The 22,407-nt window shown below is 34.8% G+C and overlaps 2 protein-coding genes and 1 long non-coding RNA gene across 4 annotated transcripts; all 3 read left to right on the top strand.

The window, feature by feature from the left end:
• Positions 1–751: 751 nt before the first annotated feature.
• On the top strand, positions 752–9,399 carry LOC146899495 (uncharacterized). 2 transcript variants are annotated; one of them, XM_085737803.1, is made up of 11 exons: positions 752–1,245; positions 1,377–1,428; positions 3,618–3,709; positions 4,101–4,208; positions 4,930–5,012; positions 5,257–5,342; positions 5,799–5,848; positions 6,142–6,234; positions 7,873–7,964; positions 8,719–8,825; positions 9,151–9,399. In XM_085737803.1, the coding sequence occupies exons 1-11, from the start codon at positions 1,049–1,051 to the stop codon at positions 9,187–9,189; spliced, it is 999 nt and encodes a 332-aa protein (XP_085593929.1). In that variant the 5' UTR covers positions 752–1,048; the 3' UTR covers positions 9,190–9,399. The 2 variants fall into 2 exon arrangements, with proteins under 2 accessions (XP_085593929.1, XP_085593928.1); XM_085737802.1 differs by having other exon boundaries at positions 5,209–5,342.
• A 3,732-nt stretch (positions 9,400–13,131) lies between these two features.
• Positions 13,132–14,882, top strand: LOC146899494 (uncharacterized). Its single transcript, XR_015023571.1, has 3 exons — positions 13,132–13,230; positions 13,622–13,729; positions 14,464–14,882. It is a non-coding gene; the product is annotated as an uncharacterized LOC146899494 (long non-coding RNA).
• A 3,266-nt stretch (positions 14,883–18,148) lies between these two features.
• LOC146899493 (uncharacterized) lies at positions 18,149–21,957 on the top strand. The gene is made up of 2 exons (XM_085737800.1): positions 18,149–19,206; positions 21,876–21,957. Exons 1-2 carry the CDS (start codon positions 18,310–18,312, stop codon positions 21,951–21,953), a joined length of 975 nt encoding a protein of 324 aa, XP_085593926.1. The 5' UTR covers positions 18,149–18,309; the 3' UTR covers positions 21,954–21,957.
• Positions 21,958–22,407: the final 450 nt, after the last annotated feature.

Here is a 22,407-nt window from a genome sequence, read left to right as displayed (position 1 = left end):
AATGATAGGCTTGATAATAACAACATTTAACCACTTTTGAAGCTTCCAGTCTTCTAGCTTCTGATGACCTTCAGAACCTCTGATGATGTCAGCTTCTGGTAGGCAGCTTCTGATAAGAGTGCTTCTGATGACGTCATCTTCAGGACCTCTAGACTTCAGAACCTCTTGTCTTCAGAACCGCTTGTCTTTAGAACCTATTTTCTTGCAACGCAAGCTTCCTTTTTATAGAGTCCTTTGCTCTCATTTGTTCTTCAGAATCTATACTTTTTAAGGACACTAAATTTTTATCTATGTTCCTGCACACTTGAACAAATATTAGCATATCTAATTGACAATTTTTAATACCTTGTTATCATCAAAACTCAAAGGGTAATGTTAAACACAGTTTGTTCCAACATATATGTGGAGAATAAAGTAAAAAAGTAAAGAGACATAATTTGATCCTTGATTATACCATCAAATAAGTCGTAATTCAGTCATTGCACCACAAGTGCAAGAACATTACATAGGCAAAAAACAACCCAACTATGAGACATTAACAAGTCATAAGTCATACATACCATCAAATAAGTCATAATTAGTCATTACACTACAAACGCATGAATATTACATAGGCAAAAAGAAACCCAACGATGGGGCATTAACTAGGGGCATTAACTAAACAAGTCTAAATATTACATTTTCCAAAAGCATAATTTACTCATCATTTATTACACTTTAAATGCTATTAACCGACATGTTTTTAAATTTGTTTGACAAAATTTGATGACTTTGATTTATTTTTCTTTTAACACTTTGATTTACTTTGAAAATTTGGTTTTGTATATGTAAAAATAACCACAATTGGTTCTTCCTTGATAACCGATTAAAAATACGATATTTAACAACCCATAAAAACTTACCATACAAATCAGAAAGGCATAGCCATTTAGGAACCCAATTAGTAGACCCCACAGTCCAAACTTGACAACAACGCAGAAATTTCAATTTCAAGACTCACTTACTAACTCAACTTTCGCGCGTTCTTTGTCACCAAAATTCAACAACGATGAGAATCTCATTCTTCATTACGCTTCTTCTTCTTCTTCTTCTTACGATTTCTACTGTTGCCGCCATCCACGGTGTTTTCAACGTCCAATACATATTCTCCGATGATCAACAACTTTCTCTCTCCGTCCTCAAAGCTCATGACTTCCGCCGTCAAATCTCCCTTCTCACCGGCACCGGTCGCCCTGATTCCGTCGGGTAACCGTCTTGTTTTTCATTCTGTGTGTTAGAGATTAATTTGAGTATTATTTTGTGGCAGAGACGGATCAAATTGAGTTTTTATTATAATTTCATTTTAATTTTTTGAGAAATTGTGTTTGTGATTGTAGGCTTTATCATGCCAAAATTGGAATTGGAACTCCTTCTAGAAGTAATCTTGGTGTATGTTTCTCAATTCCTCTTTCAATTCTTTGTTTATTTTTTTTTTTGTTAGAATTGTCTTTGACCTATGTAGCACATACATGGATATCGGACATGACACTAACACTTCAACTATGAAGCACGGATGCGGACACCGGACACGACAAGGACACGCTAATAATTTGAGAAAATCACAAAATTCAGTAGTGCAATTATAGGTGTCGATGTCGTGTCCGACACTTGTCGGACACGATACATGTCTGACACCGGGACATGCCTAATCTAAGAAGTGTTCGTGCTTCATAGCACGTCAACATTGGTTACAATTTGAAAAATGACATAATTTAATGTAATCACACGTGTCGATGTCAAATGTCAAGACGTGTCAGACACCAAACACGCCGTCAATCTTTGGCACTATTTACTATGGAGCAAACAGTCATTTTGTTACTCAAATGTGTGAGGCGTTGTCACAATAATCTCTACATGTATCAAAAATTACAAAAATAGACATGAATGCGAATTTTGTTATTTAAATAGGTTTTTGAATGTGTCTTTTGTTATTTAGTTTGATCATTGAACTTTGGTCCATAAAATTACTGACAAAACAAACATTTACATATGTGTTTGTAATATCGACACATGTAAGAGTCATGGTAACAACGTCAAAAACATTAAGGGGTTAAAATGATAGATTATGAATTTACTATCTTTGTCCATAATCTAAGTTTCCTTTCGAAAAAACATATTCCACCTATATATAAGTTGCATTTAACACTCCCCTTGGTTTTTTCTTTGTTTATGCCCTTTAGTTTGCATGAGTGTTGAATCAAAACAAAAATGGCTATAAGCACGTACACAAACATGACACAGACACGTGGACACCGATAAAATTTTGAGAAAATGACATTTAATGTAATCACAAGTGTCCGTGTCGGACACCAGGGCACGCCTTCAATTAGAAGTGTCCGTGCAATATAGCTTTATATGCAACTTGTTGAATGAAATAATAAAAAAGTACATTTTAGTGTTGTGTTGTATTGTATTGTATGTTTGGACTGATGGAAAGGGATAGAATGGAATCATACATTGTTTGGATTGTGTCAAATGGGTCTGAGTATTGCGGTCACGGTTGTTTTTGCATTGCGGACCTTTATATTGTGGTAAAATAAGTGTAAATGTGATCAAACAGACAAAATTGTGGTTGTGATGCCATTGCTGAGACCTCTAAAACCGTCATATTGCGGTTGTGGACTGCAATTTAAAACAATGGCATTAGCTCAATCTCATATCATTGATACCCCTTTTAATTTTGTAGGAAAGGATAAAATATATGTAGCACCGACACATCATATTGAAGGAATGTCTACTATTACCGGTGTCGATGTTTTAGTGTCATTACCATGTCCAATGATAGTGTCTGTGTCAATGCATCATAGGATGTGTACATGCGATAAGCACACTATCAAATATTAGGGTTTAGTATTGTATTGGCCATGCCTTGAGAAGGCTCTCAAGGGAGGTTTTTATAGCTTGCTGTGGGCTTGGTTTTTCGTGACTTAAGCCCCAAGCAAAGAGGGCTTTTAAGTCTTTCTGCCGAGCTCTAGAGGCTTCTAGAAGCTGACTGAGGCGACTCCCTTGGAAGGGCGCGCCTAGGCCTTGGGGCCCTTTGGGAGGGCACCCCGTGCCTCTTGGAGGGTTTCTGGTCCCTTCTGGAGGGCCTCTAAGCCCTTAGGAATATATTGACGGTTCACAGCCCCCCAAGCACGAGTCTTGGGACAAGCCGAAGTGATAATTTTTGTAAGCTTCTTAAGAATCATCGCATGGTATTGCTTGCATTTTTTGGTGTTTAGTAGGTACCCCGGGATGGGCATGCCTAGGGTTCAGGAACACCTTTAGGGGGTTCTGAAGCTTCTCTTGAGGGCTCTCGATCCCTTAAGAATCTCTTGAAGGTCCAGGGTGAAACTATCCTTTTCTCTATTCCATCATAAAAATATCCAAACAATAACTTTAGTTTATTCCATTATACTTTTTTTGCCTTTTTTCATTTCATTTTGTGCCATTTCCATTATATATTCAACCATACTATGATAAGATTCTATTTTCATGAGTGAATTTGAACTTAATGCAATAACACCTATAATTAGAGGTCCTTTTGATGTTTAGTTTTGTTTGCATGAGTTATATGAATTGCACTCTTCTTCTTTCAGGACTCTGGATCAGAATGGCCTATTCTTAGGCGATGGGAGGTACCTTGGGAATGGCAAACAGTTTCATTAACATCTCTTGCTTGTGGATTGGGGTGTGTTTTAAATTGCTGTTATGAATTCATAAAATGTTTCATGTATTAGATGTAATAATGCAAATATACTTAGGCAGTAATGTCAAATAGCGGCCAAAGAGGTGCTATAACTTAGCGAAATTTAAACAAATTACTATAGCATTGTCAAATACTTCCTATTAAGTATAAAGTGTTGTCATATAGCAGCTATAGCAGTGCTATATCATTATAGCGAGCAGAATTTGAACAAACTGCTATTTTTCATGATCTGCGATTGAGGATGCTGTACTTAGGAAAATATCATTTAAAAACTTATTCCTGATATCATCATTTTGTGTTCTTTCACAGTTTTTGCGTGTTATAATTACTTTCCATGTTCCTGAGTTTGAGCCATTAATTTATTCCCAGGCAGTTTTGTGTTGACAGGTTTGGTTGTGGCAACAGCTCTACCATATTTAGGAATTCGACCTGGTATGCTAAGTCTAGATGAAAAGGCAGAGTTACTCTTTATAAATCAGGGGTATGCCAATTCTTTCGACTCAACCATTGTAATTCTGGAAGTTGAACAACTGTGAAACAACTTCCACATTTTTATTTCACTTCATTTGGTCATTGAGTTGTTAGGAATATGTGAAGTTGACATTTTGGTCTCGTTTGGGTTTTGAAGCTCAGCTTCTAGCTTATCGACACCTTAGTTTTGCTTTTCATTCTCTTTTTTTTTCCTCGTATATTTCTGAGTGCGAGGTTATTGAGAAAAAGAAAGTTGTTAAACAGTCACTCTTAAATATATAGGTGCTTATGGAGAAGTTAACTGACTTATGAAAATTTTAAGTACTAAAAGTAGTTTTAATCTGTATATGAGTCTATTAGTTACCAGTTAGAGAATTCATATCATATAGAAGTTTCTCCAGACTACTGCTTTATCTTTAGCTCCTTCACATGATGCTCATGGCACTGAGCTAGATGCATTAAGTTTTTAGGATCTCATTTGCTACCATATCTACTGATTAATGTTTCGTTGTATCATTTGCTTTTAACCTTAGGCCTATGTCTTTTTAACTAGTTGGCCTATGTATGGATTCAACTAGATCCATCTTGAAACAATGAAAGTATAAAACACATTTCCACTCTCTGTACCTAATAATTTTCAATTTTCTTTTTGCTGTTAAAAATGCATTATATGAAGTTCAGGGTTACATTCTTATATTCTTCTATTATTATTTATTATTATTATTTGGCAGCATCACAACTGCTGCTGTACTTGGAATCATATATAGTGTTTTCAACACTTACCAACCACTCCCCGAAGGCTTCTTCAAATATGGTAATTATAATTTAAGAACTTTTCAAGTAATGATTGACATCATTAAAACCAGTAAGAAAATATTGATAATTTAATTAAGTTCACTTTGCAGCTTGTTGGTTTATTGTTCAGTTTGCAACTGGCTTATATCTACAAGAATTATACTATGCTATCTACTGATGCTTACTTCCATTCAACGGTAAAAACTTTCTTGCAGATTTGAGGGAACCTTTTAATCTTCAAAATGGTTGGCTTTTGTGGGCAGGAGTTGGACATGTTGGTGCCCTAGTTGCTATTGGATTGACAGGAGTTGCTGTGTCCTTTTTTAATGGAGAAACCCCAAAAAGAGAGGTTAATAATTTATCTTACATCATTCAAAGGAAGACATAAATGTAATTCTTATTTTGGGTTAAATATGTTTTTAGTGGGTGTGAGGAGGTGTATTGAGAGTTTAGATAGTGATATTACTTCAATAATGGTTTTAAATAGTGGGTACCCTTCACCTTACAAGTCAGTTTTTGTGAGGTCAAGTTAGGCTAGATATTGCATAGAGATATAGCCTTTTTAGTTCTTATAAGGTTTGACTAGTCCTCACTTTTCAAGCCTATTTTATGGGTTGAGTTAGTTCCAAAATATAAGAACTTCAAAATGTATGAATCATCTATGCGAAGTAGCTTCACCACATGATGAGTATGAATCAGTTATCCTTATTTTCTTTTTAAGATTACTTTACATTACATGTTTTAGTTTTTATGAGTTTTCAACCTTGTGGAGACCTCTTACTAGCTTCTATATACTGCTTTTCAGACTGATGCTCTTGTTTGCTTGCTTCCATTGATTGGTTCTTCAAGTATCAGGTATTTTAAGGTATCTAGGTTCCTTATTGTTATTTGTGACTTTGTTAGAAGCTATACTTCGACTATCAAACTTGCAGGTAGTTGCAGTAAAATGTTGCTTATGTGACTGACTGCCATTGCAGTTGCAGAGGCATTTAAAAATATAATTTTTGTGATTAACAATTGTTGTGAATTGAACTTAAAATCATAATTATCCTATCATTGGAGAAAGAAGAGTTGTCAAAACGTTCTCATTTAGGTTCCATATCCCAGATTCTCAAGCAAGTGACTGATTGTGTTTATTTTCATTGTAGCACTGCTTGTTTGGTGGGCATTACATGCGTTTTTGCTCCACTTCTTGAGGAGACAGTTTTCCGAGGCTTTTATATGACATCCCTAACTAAATGGTATTGATTGTCTCTATGTCTTTTCCTCTTACATTTAGTTCAATTTCTTAATAAAACTTTTTGCTCTTAACTTTTTTGTTTCATTTCCATATATCTTGGTTAAAGAAACGCAGCTTGCCTCACAATTGAGACTTTTTTCTTTAATTTTTGAATTAGATGTTGAATGGGTAGATAATTGAAAATGATTTTTTTACAAGTGCAGCCTCTCTTTGCTGTCATCAATGAAGGAAAAGTTTATTTAGGTTCCATAATGAAGTTTGCAGTGTACTATCTAATATTTGTTTTCTTTTTCGTGTTGTGTTTCTGTTTCTGACAATTGGTGAGCTTTATATATGGGACATAATTAAGGTACCTATATATTTGGGGGGATGGATGGGTTGGTAGGGGGTTGGTTTAGATATTTTGTATGGTCTAAACTTTTGGTTCATAAAACCCCAACTATTCTTGTTTTACACAAGCTTGAGCTTACAGAATATATTTTTTGTACAAAAAACACGAGTTTGTTGGTGTTGATGTTAATAAAAGGACACAAGTTTGTTAGTGTTGATGTTATTGCAATTATTAGTTATTCTTTCTCCTTATTATTGACAAAGTTTCCTTAGGTAGTTTTATTTTATCCTTGTTTCCTTATTGTATAGTCTAACACAATAATTGAATAAGTTCATTGTATAGTCTTGTCGATTTGTCTGTGTCCGGTGTTCGTGTTTGAGTCTGTGCTTCATAGGTCTAACACAATAATTGAAACCATCCAACTTGGTATTCGAGCGTCGAAGAATACAAAATGATATTAACTTGTAATTTGATAGAGCCTTGAATACTGAGGAATGTGGATTGGGATCAACATGGTCGGGACAAATTTGTTTTGGATGGTTTACTCTCGCCAGAAGCAGAAAAATACACGTGGAAGTTTGTTAGGATAGAAGCTAAACTGGCAGGTCATTATGCCCAGGGAGCGTGTTTGTGAGGGAGTGGATGAGGTCATTATGATTCAGTTTGTCATTTGGTTAGTTGTAACACAGAATTTCATTCTCTATTTTTCTTGAGTTTCCATCATGGTTGGTTGGAGTTCTAAAAGACTCGGGCTCCTTAAACATTTTGTCAGGAGTTACATTTTTGTCTCTTGCATATGGAGATAATTTGCTTGGGAGGGGAGAGCCCACCTTGTTTCTTAAACAGGTTTTTTTGACATAGTTTACTCACTCCTAAATGGCAGTGGATACTTTATACCTATATCATGGTTCCGAATAAATAATAAACATGACCTCTGTCGTAATGAATCGTGCTGAAGTGCTAGATATCTTAACCACTCTAACCAAACTCAAGGTGATTGTATAAACCATAAAAGGATTTTTGTGACCTACAAAAAAACCTAACTTCCTCCAAGCAACAACTTTAGGTGGTTTCTCCATATAGATCTTCTCCTTTTAAGTCCACCTTTTGCTTCAATTATTGCTCACACTGAGTTATGAATTATTCACTAAGTATTCAAAATGTGGCAATTTTATTGCTTTTTGTGTCAGTTATTTAGAGAAAAAGTGATTACTCTTGGATTCCTCGCTTTAGTTGTTTATGTTTTGTGAATTATTCGTTGTTACCTAAGGGCAAAATTTTTCTCATTCGTTATTAATCTCATTGCAGGGTTCCTACACCAGTTGCTATCATCCTTAGTGCGGCTGTGTTTGCCCTTGCTCATCTCACTCCTGGTGAATTTCCCCAGTTGTTTGTTCTAGGTATTGTCTTTGTTTTTTGAAGGAAGGTAGTATGTTAATAAATACATGAAATAAAGTAAAAACATGATCTTATGAAATGGCAATAAACAGGTTTCATATATAATTTTCGGGTAGATGCTGATTAAGGGGGATAGGATAAAACAAGGGAAAATATGCAAAGGCCTAATTTACTTTCTGAAATATTTTATAAAACATATCTTAGTTTTTTTTCTCTCCTTCTTTGGGGTTTGAACCTAGGTCCTCCAACTGCAACTCCTTATCCCTTACTTAGCTCAAACCAGTTGCATCCCCCCCCGCCCCCGCTCCCAAACATATATTCATTTTAGAAGCAGGGCCATCTTAAACATTTTAGAGACCCTGTTCTAATCAAAAAAATTGGTCCCTAATAAGTGTTGTTGGGCCCTTGAAATTATATCAAAATACTAAAAATTTACCAAATAAGGTACCAACAACTCAAAATTTGGGCCCTCGAAATTTCGAGGCAATGTGCTGTTAGTCTCCTTGTACGCCTTAATAACCAGCCCTTGAGAGAAGATTGGAAGGGAAGCTAGGAAGAGTGCATTTTTAGAAACAATAATATCAGTGTCCTGGCATTTTCAAAATTTCTGAAAAGTGCTAGACCTGGTTTCAAAAATTGCAGAGGAAAACGCCGAGAAAAACGGTGGATCTATATTCTCTTATGTCTTGAATGCTGCAATTTTTCATCCATCTACTGTGTATCTAAAACAACATAAATTTGTGACATCTTTTCTAGGGAGTGCTTTAGGGATTTCATATGCTCAAACTCGCAACCTTCTCACTCCTATCACTATCCATGCGTTCTGGAATTCAGGAGTTATATTACTTCTCACTGTTCTCCAGGTATACTGTATAACATTATGCATGTGTTGCCAGTCTTTATTGGGATTTCGAATCATTACGGTCAGAGAAAGCACACACATTCATGCAATCATTAAGTCAAAATCATTGGATGAAGATCGGACAACTGATATTTTAAGCATGGTAACCTGAAATCATGAGCCATCTGATTTCATCCAACAGTTCCAACTTACTGATTGCGTGAGTGTGCGCTTTCTCGGACAGTAGGGATTTCTATCGTGCTTTACTGGCAACCCAAATCAAGTTAGTATTTGCAATTAGGTGCTTTACTTATTACCAAGAATGCTTCCCCTGATTTTATACACAGTTGCAAGGATATGATATCAAAGAATTATTGCAGAGATAGGAAAATTTTCTCTCCTTTGTAAAGATGTGGAGTATGTACCGTACAGAACACAGATCCATTTTGTTTGTATGTTTATGCTCCTTGTACTTGTTGTAAAATGTTAGACAAGGATGAAGCAGAAAACGATTATTTGATCATGGTAGTAAATATATACAATGAACTTGGACTTTTTTTGCAGACTCTGATTACAAAGAGCCAAGAGTCATATAATTTGCGATGGAGGGAATAATAATTTATTGTTATTTTCAACAAAAACTTGCTACTTTTGGTTGCTTTAACATGTGCAATATTGCACATGTTAGACAAACCCTAAAAATATTTCAGTGGCATGTGCTATATTTCAGTGACTTTTTCTCTTTTCAAAAATGTCTTCAATTTTCAATAACAAATGCAATAAATAGATAAGAATAAAGAAATTTAGATTGTTGTTGGTGTTATTAAAAAAAAGAAATTTAGATTATATATTTTTTTTGTTATATTGTTGGTGTCATTGAAATAGATTGTTATGGTTAGTTTGGTTTGTTATAACTTGAAAGCAACAAACATTTATATTTTTAGTTTTAATCAAAATCAAAATTTCATAAAAAGAAACACTGTTAATAATTTTCAAAAACGTGTCCATCTTTTAGCTAGTATAATATAATATCAATTGGGATGAACATGATAAGGATAATTACCATAGTTTTAGAGCTCATGAACTTTTTGGAAGCAAGTGAGGGTGTTACATAGTGATATCAATTTAAGTAATGTTGGAGAAGTTCATCTTCAGAATCTAATTCAGGTTTAGCATCAGAAGTTGTTGTGGCCATCAGACTCAGATTGGCTTCTTCATAATCTTTGTCAAATTATGACTTCTCATTAAACTCGTCCTAAGTTGCCATGAGACTTTTGATAAACTTGCTCCTGTAGTTCTCTTATTTAGAGATCTCTTTCTTTGACTTGCCCTTTTGCAGCTCTAGACAGTCAGCAATAAAGTGACCAGATTTCTTGCAATTGAGGCATCCATTATGATCTTCTCTCCTGTTCTTGAAACCTGACCCTTTTGAGCCACTGCTCCTTTTTGGAAAATCGTGCTCTTGGTCAAGCACTAAAATCTTTTGGTTAAATAAGCCATTTCTTCAACATACGAGTCATTGTCATAACCTCCATTATGAGTTTCTTCTTCTGACTCAGTAGCCTGGAGAGCTTTAGCAGATTTTCCGTTAGATGTCTGAGCAATAGACTTGGATTCCTTAGAAGGTTCATCTTCAACAAGCTCAATCTCATGACTCTTGAGAGAGCTTATGAGATTCTCCAAGCTTAGCTTATTCAAGTCTTTTGCTTCCTGAATAGTTGTAACCTTTGGTCTGAATCAGGCGGGAAGACTCCTAAGAATCTTATTGACATGATCAAGTACATAATAGCTCTTGTTCAGAACCTGAAGGCCAGACACAAGAGTTTGAAACCTTGAGTACATGATTTCAATATCTTCATCTTCTTTCATTCTAAAGAGCTCATATTGATGTACCAATTGGTTAGCTTTAGCTTCTTTAACCTGTTGGTTCCCTTCATAGGTAGAGCACAAAGATTCAAAGATAGACTTGTTACTAGATATGTTCACAATTTTTGTATATTCTGAATGAGGCAGAGAATCCACAAGAATACCACGCACTTTGTGATGTTTCCTGTTGATCATCTTCTGAGCAATAGTCAGACTCTGTCTATCTAGTACAATACCTTATGTATCAACTTCAAATTCTACACCATCTTCAATGATGTCCCATAACTCATCATCAACACCTATGATATGGATGTATATCTTACTCTTCCACCAGGAAAACTGAGCAGCATCTCCATCAAAAGATGAAGGTCTCGTAGAATAGATGTTATTCTCAGAAGTGGAAGTATTGTAATCATTGTTGACATTAGAGTTGTTCCTAACAACAACATTGTTGCTCTCATCACCAGACAGTTTTTTCTGAAAGAGACTTATAAATGTTTACAAATAAACAGATTTGCTCTTACACTTGATATATAATCAGAGGTTTAAACAATAAAAAACAGTAGAATTTCTAAGATACAAACTTTTATAAGAAATTCTTAAGTGTTCTATGCACTTTTTGATTTGACAGAGTAAAGGCACTATAAAAATAGCGGAGTCTTATTAATGTTCTTCAAGTGCGAACAAATTAAGAATCATTGAAAAGCTTTAAATAAAGGATGTTGGACATTGCCTGATATGGAGCACGGACACACCGACATCGCTAATAATTTGAGAAAATCACATAATTCAGTGTAATTATAGGTGTCGGTGTCGTGTCGGACATGATACGTGTCTGACACCGGGACATGCCTAATCTAAGAAGTGTCCGTGCTTCATAGCACGTCAACATTGGTTACAACTTGAAAAATGACATAATTTAATGTAATCACATGTGTCGATGTCAAATGTCAGTACGTGTCAGACACCAGACACGCCGTCAATCTTTAGCACTATTTACTATGGAGCAAACAATCATTTTGTTACTTAAATGTGGGAGGCGTTGTCACAATAATCTCTACATGTATCAAAATTACAAAAATACACATGAATGCGAATTTTGGTATTTAAATAGGGTTTTGAATGTGTCTTATGTTATTTAGTTTGATGATTGAACTTTGGTCCATAAAATTAATGACAAAACAAACATTTACATGGTGTCTGAGTAACAACGTCTAAAACATTAAGGGGTTAAAATGATAGATTATGAAAAGTTTGTTTCGAAAAAATATATTCCACCTATATATAAGTTGCATTTAACACTCCGGTTGGTTTTTTCTTTTTGTTTATGCCCCTTAGTTTGCATGAGTGTTGAATCAAAACAAAAATGGCTATAAGCATGTACACAAACATGACACAAACACGTCGACACCGATAAAATTTTGAGAAAATGACATTTAATGTAATCACAAGTGTCCGTGTCGGACACCAGGGCACGCCTTCAATTAGAAGTGTCTGTGCAATAATGAAATAATAAAAAAGTTCATTGTGTTGTATTGTATTGTATGTTTGGACTGATGGAAAGGGATAGAATGGAATCATACATTGTTTGGATTGTGTCAAATGGGTCTCAGTATTGCGGTCACAATTGTTTTTGCACTGCGGACCTTTATATTGTGGAAAAATACGTGTAAATGTGATCAAACAGACAAAATTGTGGCTGTGATGCCATTGCAGAAACCTCTAAAACCGTCATACTGCGGTTGTGGACTGCAATTTAAAACTACTGGCATGAACTCAATCTCATATCATTGATATCCCTTTTAATATTTTAGGAAAGGATAAAATACATGTAGCACCGAGCAATTAGGGCTTTTAAGTCTTTTTGCTGAGCTCTAGAGGCTTCTAGAAGCTGGCTGAGGCGACGCCCTTAGAAGGGAGCGCCTAGGCCTTGGGGCCCTTTGGGAGGGCGTCCCAAGCCTCTTGGAGGGTTTCTGGGCCCTTCTGGAGGGCCTCTAAGCCCTTTGGAATATATTGACGGTTCATAGCCCCCAAAACACGAGTCTTGGGACAAGGCGAAGTGATAATTTTTGTAAGCTTCTTAAGAATCATCGCATGGTATTGCTTGCATTTTTTGGTGTTTAGTAGGTACCCCAGGATGGGCACGCCTAGTGTTCAGGAGCACCTTTAGGGGGTTCTGAAACTTCTCTTGAGGGCTCTCGATCCCTTAAGAATCTATTGAAGGTCCAGTGTGAAACTATCCTTTTCTCTATTCCATCATAAAAATATCCAAACAATTACTTTAGTTTATTCCATTATACTTTTTTTCATTTCATTTTTTTCCATTACCATTATATAACCATTACTATGATAAGATTCTAGTTTCATGAGTTAATTTGAACGTAATGCAATAACACCTATAATAAGAGGTCCTTTTGCTGTTTAGTTTTGTTTGCATGAGTTATATGAATTGCACTCTTCTTCTTTCAGGACTCTGGATCAGAATGGCCTATTCTTAGGCGATGGGAGGTACCTTGGGAATGGCAAACAGTTTCATTAACATCTCTTGCTTGTGGATTGGGGTGTGTTTTAAATTGCTGTTAAGAATTCATAAAATGTTTCATGTATTAGATGTAATAATGCAAATATACTTCGGCAGTAATGTCAAATAGCGGCCAAAGAGGTGCTATAACGTAGCGAAACTTAAACAAATTACTACAGCATTGTCAAATACTTCCTATTAAGTATAAAGTGTTGTCATATAGCAGCTATAGCAGTGCTATATCATTATAGCGAGTAGAATTTGAACAAACTGCTATTTTTCCTGATCTGCGATTGAGGATGCTGTACTTAGGAAAATATCATTTAAAAACTTATTCCTGATATCATCATTTTGTGTTCTTTCACAGTTTTTGCGTGTTATAATTACTTTCCATGTTCCTAAGTTTGAGCCATTAATTTATTCCCAGGCAGTTTTGTGTTGACAGGTTTGGTTGTGGCAACAGCTCTACCATATTTAGGAATTCGACCTGGTATGCTAAGTCTAGATGAAAAGGCAGAGTTACTCTTTATAAATCAGGGGTATGCCAATTCTTTCGACTCAACCATTGTAATTCTGGAAGTTGAACAACTGTGAAACAACTTCCACATTTTTATTTCACTTCATTTGGTCATTGAGTTGTTAGGAATATATGAAGTTGACATTTTGGTCCCGTTTGGGTTTTGAAGCTCATCTTCTAGCTTATCGACACCTTAGTTTTGCTTTTTATTCTCTTTTTCAAAACTCAAATGTCTTAATGTTTCACTGTATCATTTGCTTTTAACCTTAGGCCTTTGTCTTTTTAACTAGTTGGCCTATGTATGGATTCAACTAGATCCATCTTGAAACAATGAAAGTATAAAACACATTTCCACTCTCTGTACCTAATAATTTTCAATTTTCTTTTTGCTGTTAAAAATGCATTATATGAAGTTCAGGGTTACATTCTTATATTCTTCTAAGTAGCTTCACCACGTGATGAGTATGAATCAGTTATCCTTATCTTTGTTATAAGCTATACTTCGACTACCAAACTTACAGATAGTTGCAGGAAAATGTTGCTTATGTGACTTACTGCCATTGCAGTTGCAGAGGCATTTAAAAATATAATTTTTGTGATTAACAAATGTTGTGAATTGAACTTAAAAACATAATTATCCTATCAGTGGAGAAAGATTGTGTTTATTTTGATAATTATCCATTCAAAACGTTCTCATTTAGGTTCCATATCCCAGATTCTCAAGCAAGTGACTGATTGTGTTTATTTTCATTGTAGCCCTGCTTGTTTGGTGGGCATCACATGCGTTTTTGCTCCACTTCTTGAGGAGACAGTTTTCCGAGGCTTTTATATGACATCCCTAACTAAATGGTATTGATTGTCTCTATGTCTTTTCCTCTTACATTTAGTTCCCTGTAATTTCTTAATAAAACTTTTTGCTCTTAACTTTTTTGTTTCATTTCCATATATCTTGGTTAAAGAAACGCAGCTTGCCTCACAATTGAGACTTTTTTCTTTGATTTTTGAATGGGTAGATAATTGAAAATGATTTTTTTACAAGTGCAGCCTCTCTTTGCTGTCATCAATGAAGGAAAAGTTTATTTAGGTTCCATAATGAAGTTTGCATTGTACTGTCTAATATTTATTTTCTTTTTCGTGTTGTGTTTCTGTTTCTGACAATTGGTGAGCTTTATACATGGGACATAATTAAAGTACCTATATATTGGGGTGGTGGTGGATGGGTTGGTAGGGGGTTGGTTTAGATATTTTGTATGGTGTAAACTTGGGTGGCATTTAACATGGGACACTTGAAAATCTTCCTACCATGGGAAAGTCACTTTTTACTGCCACATGTAAGTGGAGCCGGTTTTCTTATTTTCTGTTTGTTTTTTTAAATGGAAAAGGAATACAATATTTAATAGTAGTATTAAATTTACTAAATATCCCCATTCCTCTTCTCTTTTACCGAGCCTCCTTCTACCTATATGCTTCGCAACACTGTTACTGGACGTTTCCAGCCATAAACCTGCCTTGGCAAGATCCACCCTCTCCAGATGCCATGCTGCGATTTTACATCTCATGATGTCCAGCTACACCGTTAAATATTGATTAGTGCTTCTTTCATTTTTCTAAGAAATGACCAAGTAAGATGTCAAAAAAATTTGAGATCCAAGAAATTTTCAATTTTTTTTTTATAAATCCTCAATACCATCAGTTCATTTTAGGATAATAGCTTGAACTCTGAGACTGAATTCTTCAACCCTTAAAAATTACGCCTTATTGCAGAAAGAGGATGGTGGTGATGGGCACAGATAGCGGACCTGTATTTGAAATTTTTTTGTGAGAAAGTGAACATACCAACAATTGATATGGGAATGATTACCTGTAAAGCTTCAAAGCTGAACCCTTGAATTCAATAAAAAAAAATGAAACGGAAAAAGAAGACTTTAACTGTAGTTAAGATCGTACTGTTCATTCATTTTTTAATTAATTTTAGCAATTTATATTCAAAGCTTTAATAATTGTTATTGCAGAAATTTAAAAAGAAGAAATAAAGTGTTTAACAGGTATCCCTTCTTTCATCTTAACCACTCAATATTATATAAATATATCAATGGTTAAAAAGATGACTTTCCCATGGTGGGAAGATTTTCAAGTGTCCCATGTTAAATGCCACCGTTCATAAGCTTGTTTTACATAAGCTTGAGCTTACAAAATATATTGTTTGTACAAAAGAACACAAGTTTGTCGGTGTTGATGTTAATAAATGGAAGCATTGATGTTATTGCAATTATTAGTTATTCTTTCTCCTTATTATTGACATAGTTTCCTTAGGTAGTTTTATTGTATCCTAGTTTCCTTATTGTATAGTCTAACACAATAATTGAATAAGGTCATTGTATAGTCTTGTCGACTTGTCTGTATCTGGTGTTCTTGTCTGAGTCCGTGCTTCATAGGTCTAACACAATAATTGAAACCATCCAACTTGGTATTCGAGCGTCGAAGAATACAAAATGATATCAACTTGTAATTTGATAGAGCCTTGAATACCGAGGAATATGGATTGGGATCAACATGGTCGGGACAAATTTGTTCTAGATGGTTTACTCTCGCAAGAAGCAGAAAAATACACATGGAAGTTTGTTAGTATAGAAGCTAAACTGGCAGGTCATTATGTCCAGGGGGTGTGAGGTCATTATGATTCAGTTAGTCATTTGGTTAGTTGTAACACAGAATTTCATTCTCTGAGGAGCCTTGGTGATTGTAAGAGCTAGTCTCTTTTCTCTATTTTTCTTGAGTTTCCATCATGGTTGATTGGAGTTCTAAAAGACTCGGGCTACTTAAACATTTTGTCAGGAGTTACATTTTTGTCTCTTGCATATGGAGATAATTTGCTTAGGAGGGGAGAACCCACCTTGTTTCTTAAACAGGTTTTTTTTTGACATAGTTTACTCACTCCTAAATGGCAGTGGATACTTTATACCTATATCATGGTTCCGGATAATTAATAAACATGACCTCTGTCGTAATGAATCGTGCCGAAGTGCTAGATATCTTAACCAACAATGTAACAAATATAATATCATATAATATGAATTCTTATCTTTTTGAATGACACCAAAAATATGGTATTCTTATAACAAAATTTGTTATAGAGTATAATTGGAAAAGAAAAAACCAACTATTCTCTTTATATATACACACACCATATACATATTACAGATATATTCTTGAGCTCCACAATTCTTTCATTAAGGCAGACGAACATATTATGCAACACTAAAAAAAAGTATACGCATTAGCGTAAAAAAAAAAATAGACAGACGAACATAAATTATTATTCTAAACTCTAATGTGTGTGTATATATTTGCGAGGTTGAAGAAAGGGAATAAAAATATTTGGTGTCATTCAATGACAACGTGAATAAAAATATTAGCGAAGTTGTGATAATTAAACGATATTGAAATTAAATATATAAGTGATAAAACGATATTGAAATTAAATATATAAGTGATAAAAAGATAATATAATTCCTTAAAAAAAGATAATAAAATTAAATGGACCCTCCTTCAAAAAAATAATTAAATGGACCGGTTCAAAAATAAAAATTAAATGGAAGAAAAAAGCATATTGAAATATAAATATTACAAAAAAAAAAAGGTTCCCAGCGTGGGTTAAAGAGAGGTGTTTGTGAAATAAATTGTCGAGAAGTAGTTTTTTGAAGTAGCATTCAACAACTTTTGGCTAAAACTCACTCCATTCAATTTTATGCATTCTAAAATAAGTACTTTTTTAATAAGTAACTTAATTGATATTGTGTTTGGCCTAGCTTCTCCTTAAAAACACAGAGAAGCTGCAAAAAAGCCGGGCCAAACGGTTACTGATGGTTGAAAGTGAAATGCACAATAATGTTCGTTTTTTACTACCATTGTTGGTGGCTTAATCATCTATAGTGCTTGTCATATGTTTCGTAGCGTCTTCCTTTTTTGTTTTGCTTTTGTTTTTGATTTTGAACTTTAACATAGTAAACTATCTTTAGTTCGTTGCTAGCATATTATGTGTTGCCTAGGGAAAATGGTTACTCAGTCATGGTGAGCGTAACTAAATTTGTAATCTTTATTTTTTCTGTCGCAGTTTGATATAAGATATATTAAATTTTAATTGACAATTTTTTTTTGATTTTTAGTATTATTTATTATATAGTATACAAAATTTCATGGGTTTTTTGGAAGAAAATTTCGGTTATAGATATTTTCTAGATTATACTTGCACGTAATAGATGCAGAGGCCGCAGTTTCAATTATGTTTAAGTACCTCTCAAAAAAAGAACTAATTTTAAATAAATTAAAATTCTTTATAATTCTAATTACAATAAAATTAAGTTTTTTTTATTGTAGATAGACGAAATGACAAAGACATTATAAATTATAAATAAACTTAACAATTTTGGCATTTTGCCGGTTGAATTAAGATTTGTGGACAAAATTAAGTTGTTTTATTTAGGAAAAAAATATATGAAATAAAATAATAAAAATAAAATAAGTGTTGGTAAAAAAAAAGTGAAAAATAGAGACTTTTAAAGTGTATCATCACATTCCCCAAAAAAAAAGGTATATCATGACATGCAGAATCCACACAACACAATCACGCAAAACCTAACCAACGCCCCCTTCACTTACGTTAATTCGAGTTTGATAATGGATGATTCAACAAATCGCAACGCCTTATACCTAATCGAAAGTCGCATCCATGAAGTAGAGAGAGATCCAACCAAGAATGAACAACGCATTGATGAGTTGAAGAGTCTTCGTGAAATTCTTCTTACAAACCCTCCTCGACCGCCGGCCGCCGCTAATTCCAGTTTGTCAATGGTTGATTTTTCAGAGTGCGACGTCATATACATACTCAAAAGTCGTATCCGTGAACTAAAGGTATTTCCAACCAACTCGAAACAAGTTATTAGTGAGGTGGAGATTCTTCTTGGAAATCTTCTTAATCTTAACAAAGAAAATGTCCACATGGAAAACCTAAATTCCAGTTTGACTCGCGCCGCAATAGACCGAATCAATCGTCGTATCGATAACCTAGATAAACTAAAGGAAGATCCAACCAACAAACTAGTTATTCGTGAGTTGGAGATGCTTCATGAAATTTTTGTTCGTTACACTGACGAAGATACCTCTCATTCTCCAGAGATGACTGAGAAAATTAGTCTCGTTAGGGCTATTGTCAACTTGCTTTCCTTTGCTTCACCGGAACATAGATCGTTTAATCCAGATTTGCTTGATAACCTTCCTGCTGGTGATCCGATGCTTCTTCTTGATGAAAATGATTTGGAAACTATCCATCAATTTATTTCGAAACTTGATGATTCCAACAATATGCGTATTAGGGGCGCTATTTGGAAATTCTGTATCCATGCTAACTGGTGGCTTGAATGCAATGCTGATGCTGATGCTGGTGTTCATCGTGTCAGATTGAAGAAGATCATTTCTGCAATCAACAATCTTAATCCTGTAGTAAGTCCCGAATTTGTTTGGTTTTTAAGAATTTTAAATTTGGTTAAAATTAGTTATATTACCTTGGTTATCGGTACTGTTATGGGCTGGTGTGTGTTAGGAACCCGATTCATCGACAATGAGTATGTTATTTATGAAATTAAAAGATAAATGCAAACAGATGAATATCCGATGCCCACCGAGCAAAGCTCCTACAGTGGCAACACACCCTCCCACTCTTTCCTCACATCCCTATATAACAAACACACATCACTCAATCCATATGCTCCCTGCCCTGCCACATAATGGGTTTGGACAGAAGATTTGCTGCTAATTTATTATTATTTGGGCCCAGATTCTCCTTTATGGCCCTATTTTGGCCAATGCCTGACTGGATATCGTCTCCGTAGAAAACCTCTTTGAGGACGTACCTTCCACAACAATTGTCTCTATATCCACATAAGTCCTATTGTAAGCATAGCCAGTGTTATTACCAAGGAAAGGCACACAAACTTATTTGATCCATCAATTAGACTTTTAGCGCATGGTATAGCCCTACTCCTCTCTATATGCCATAACCCAATGCTAACATTATCACTATAGCTGTACCATAGTGTATCCAAGGGAGTTGATACATGTCATTTTGTAGTATATTTTGTGTCACACTGGTTCTAGGAACAATACATTATTTTTTGGTTGCACAAACCTTCAAGGGATAGGCACTCTGGTGAAGGATTGAAGTTTCAACTCATTGTCAAATTTCAGTCTCAAGATAGACCAGTGCTGATTTAGCTTTGTTGGAAAAACTTTTGTACAGAGAGATAAACAAAATATCATGTAATGTCTTTTATTGTGTGGTTGGTGTTAATATGACTATGTTTCACGCCGTCATGCTTAATATCCGAAAGTAGGACTGTTTATAGTTCGTTTCAGGTGGAAAATCAAATTGAAATGTTATGTTGCAACAGTTTTATATTAATTTGTGGAGTGAGTTTAGCACTAAGAACTCAAGGGGACATTGTAGGAAAGGGTTGCTCTGGAGTTGGTTATCCATGGACTAACTAAATTATATAATATAGAACAAAACCTTCTATTAGTAATTTCACCACAATTGAGTTTATTTCAAAATAGTGAAATTACCATCTATTAGTAATTATTCTATAGAAGTTATTACTGCAATTAGGAGGTTCTGATCCAAAATTAGGAGGTTTATTATTGTAAGGTTGACTCTTACAACTCTAAATAGTAAACAATTGCTAAGCTCAAACATGAGAGAATTTGAGAACCTTATGCTCTTCAAGAAAGACTTTTTGAGCTAAGTAGGTTGAATAACCGGGTAATAACATTTTTTACACAATTAATTTAATTGACATTCAAGTTCTTATGTTAATTTAATCTTACATCCCTTCAACCTAACTGAAAATCTCTGTTAGTAAACAATAAATTGTGCTCTTAAGCTACCTTCATAATTCAAGTCAAGAAATTAAGCTACCTTCATGATTCAAGTCAAGAAAGGATTCAATAGGTATCTTGCATAACAAGTCAACAACTTTCACATAACAAAACACCTTGCTTCACATAATTATCAAAATCCACTAGTAAAATTTCTTCAACTAAGACTACTACTATTTTACTATTCAAAGCATTATTTAAGCAACCTAAAGAAAAAGGCTTCACAAAATCAGGCTTCCATTCATAGAGTTCCAAGAGTCAACATTATCACTATAGCTGTACCATAGTGTATCCAAGGGAGTTGATACATGTCATTTTGAATGTAGGTGCATCAGTCTTCGTACTCCAAGTTTGAGAAACAGACACATTAGAGCTAATAGGTCAGACACATTAACATGTGAATATCCAAATTTGCCCCTTGCCCTCCTTTTCTCATGAAAGTCAAATCTGTAGGTGAGTAAGGTGCTGGACCCGTACCGTGCCAAATACCCATGCTCCACTCCCCTCTTTCTCCAACAAGGGAAATGTTTCGACGTTCTCATCGCGGGAAGATTAATCAATACAATCCATACAATATATGTTTAGTTGCTAATTGCTATTGTTGATTTGGATTCTCTTTATTAATGTGGGTTTTGTATCTTGTGAGTTTAGTTAGGACTTCGAAACAACAGGGAATAAGAATTGTAAGTATGTAAATTGTCAACTAGACTTGTTAGGTGCTTTGTCTTGCTTCACCTTGTATTTCTGTTTTCCATGTTGAAGAGGGGATTGCAGCTCTTTCATTATATCCTGAGCTGTTATTTTGTCTATGTTTGCTCACTACTCCTTGTTCTCTTTATTTGTGTTGGTTGATTACTTGACACGAGAGTAGAAGTGAATAATTATATCCAATTCATTTACATTGTTGTGGGCTACATATGAAATGACACAATATTATATAGTTTAGAATATGCACTGTCTGGTTTCATGTAATGTACTAATGTGTTGGTAGGTGTCATTGATTAACCTTGTTAGAGCCTAGAGGGTTCATGTTCTAGCATTTGGAATGTTGTCTCGTTGTATTGGAAGAAATCTTGTGTCCGTGGCTAGGACACTTTTGTACTCATGCTATAGTTTAGATTGTTTTCTAGTTTGTCTTTGTTCTTAGTGTAACATCTATTGTAATACTCTCTATCTATACAATGTATACTATTATGTAGATTATTTTGAATGAGTTTAATATTTGCATGTTTTTTCAGACACTGGAAATGGAAAGTGAAAAACTCTCTGCCGACAATGGCCAGCAATCTCTAATAGTCGAGACGGAAAACGATTGAAAAAGTCTGATGAACAACAAGAAAAGAACTCTGTAAGGATTTTGTTATTTTTTTCTCTTCTTCTTTTGAAGTCACATGGTTCATGACTTTAATGTCATCTGTCAATGTGTCTGTGATATGTTTTTATACATATGTTAGCCCACATGGATGCATGTGCTTGTTAGCTAGTCTTACAAGGAAAAACTGCAACTTTTAACATCAAGCAAGCATTTTAATTGTTCAGAGTTAAGGATGTACAAAACCAAAGAATAATGTTTGGTAATTGATTAAAATGCAACAGGTTCTGATGGAGCATGATGGTGAAGATGCTGATGCTGTGATGCTGGAGTAAAATGTGAGATGTTAGAGCCAAATGAAGGAGATGGTACAACGAAGGAATTTGTGTTTGTTCACTTGTGTTCTTTCAATTGCCCAGCTTTGCACTCAAAACAGAACTGGAAATGAGTCGAGTCGA

This window comes from Medicago sativa, chromosome 8 (genome assembly GCF_051527215.1).
Source record: "Medicago sativa cultivar Bolivia chromosome 8, Bolivia_mono, whole genome shotgun sequence".
NCBI classification, from domain to species: domain Eukaryota; kingdom Viridiplantae; phylum Streptophyta; class Magnoliopsida; order Fabales; family Fabaceae; genus Medicago; species Medicago sativa.
The sequence above is the reverse complement of the archived record's forward strand: the minus strand, read 5'-3'. Positions and strand labels throughout refer to the sequence as shown.

Excerpts from the sequence above, each read along its gene's own strand:
- LOC146899495 (XM_085737802.1), top strand. The coding sequence starts at position 1,049 with ATGAGAATCTCATTCTTCATTACGCTTCTTCTTCTTCTTCTTCTTACG. Across the intron at positions 3,710-4,100 it reads TCTCTTGCTTGTGGATTGGG|TTTTGTGTTGACAGGTTTGG; the intron begins GTGTGTTTTAAA and ends ATTCCCAGGCAG. Across the intron at positions 5,013-5,208 it reads CGAAGGCTTCTTCAAATATG|ATTTGAGGGAACCTTTTAAT; the intron begins GTAATTATAATT and ends ACTTTCTTGCAG.
- LOC146899493 (XM_085737800.1), top strand. The coding sequence starts at position 18,310 with ATGCAGAATCCACACAACACAATCACGCAAAACCTAACCAACGCCCCC. Across the intron at positions 19,207-21,875 it reads TCAACAATCTTAATCCTGTA|ACACTGGAAATGGAAAGTGA; the intron begins GTAAGTCCCGAA and ends ATGTTTTTTCAG.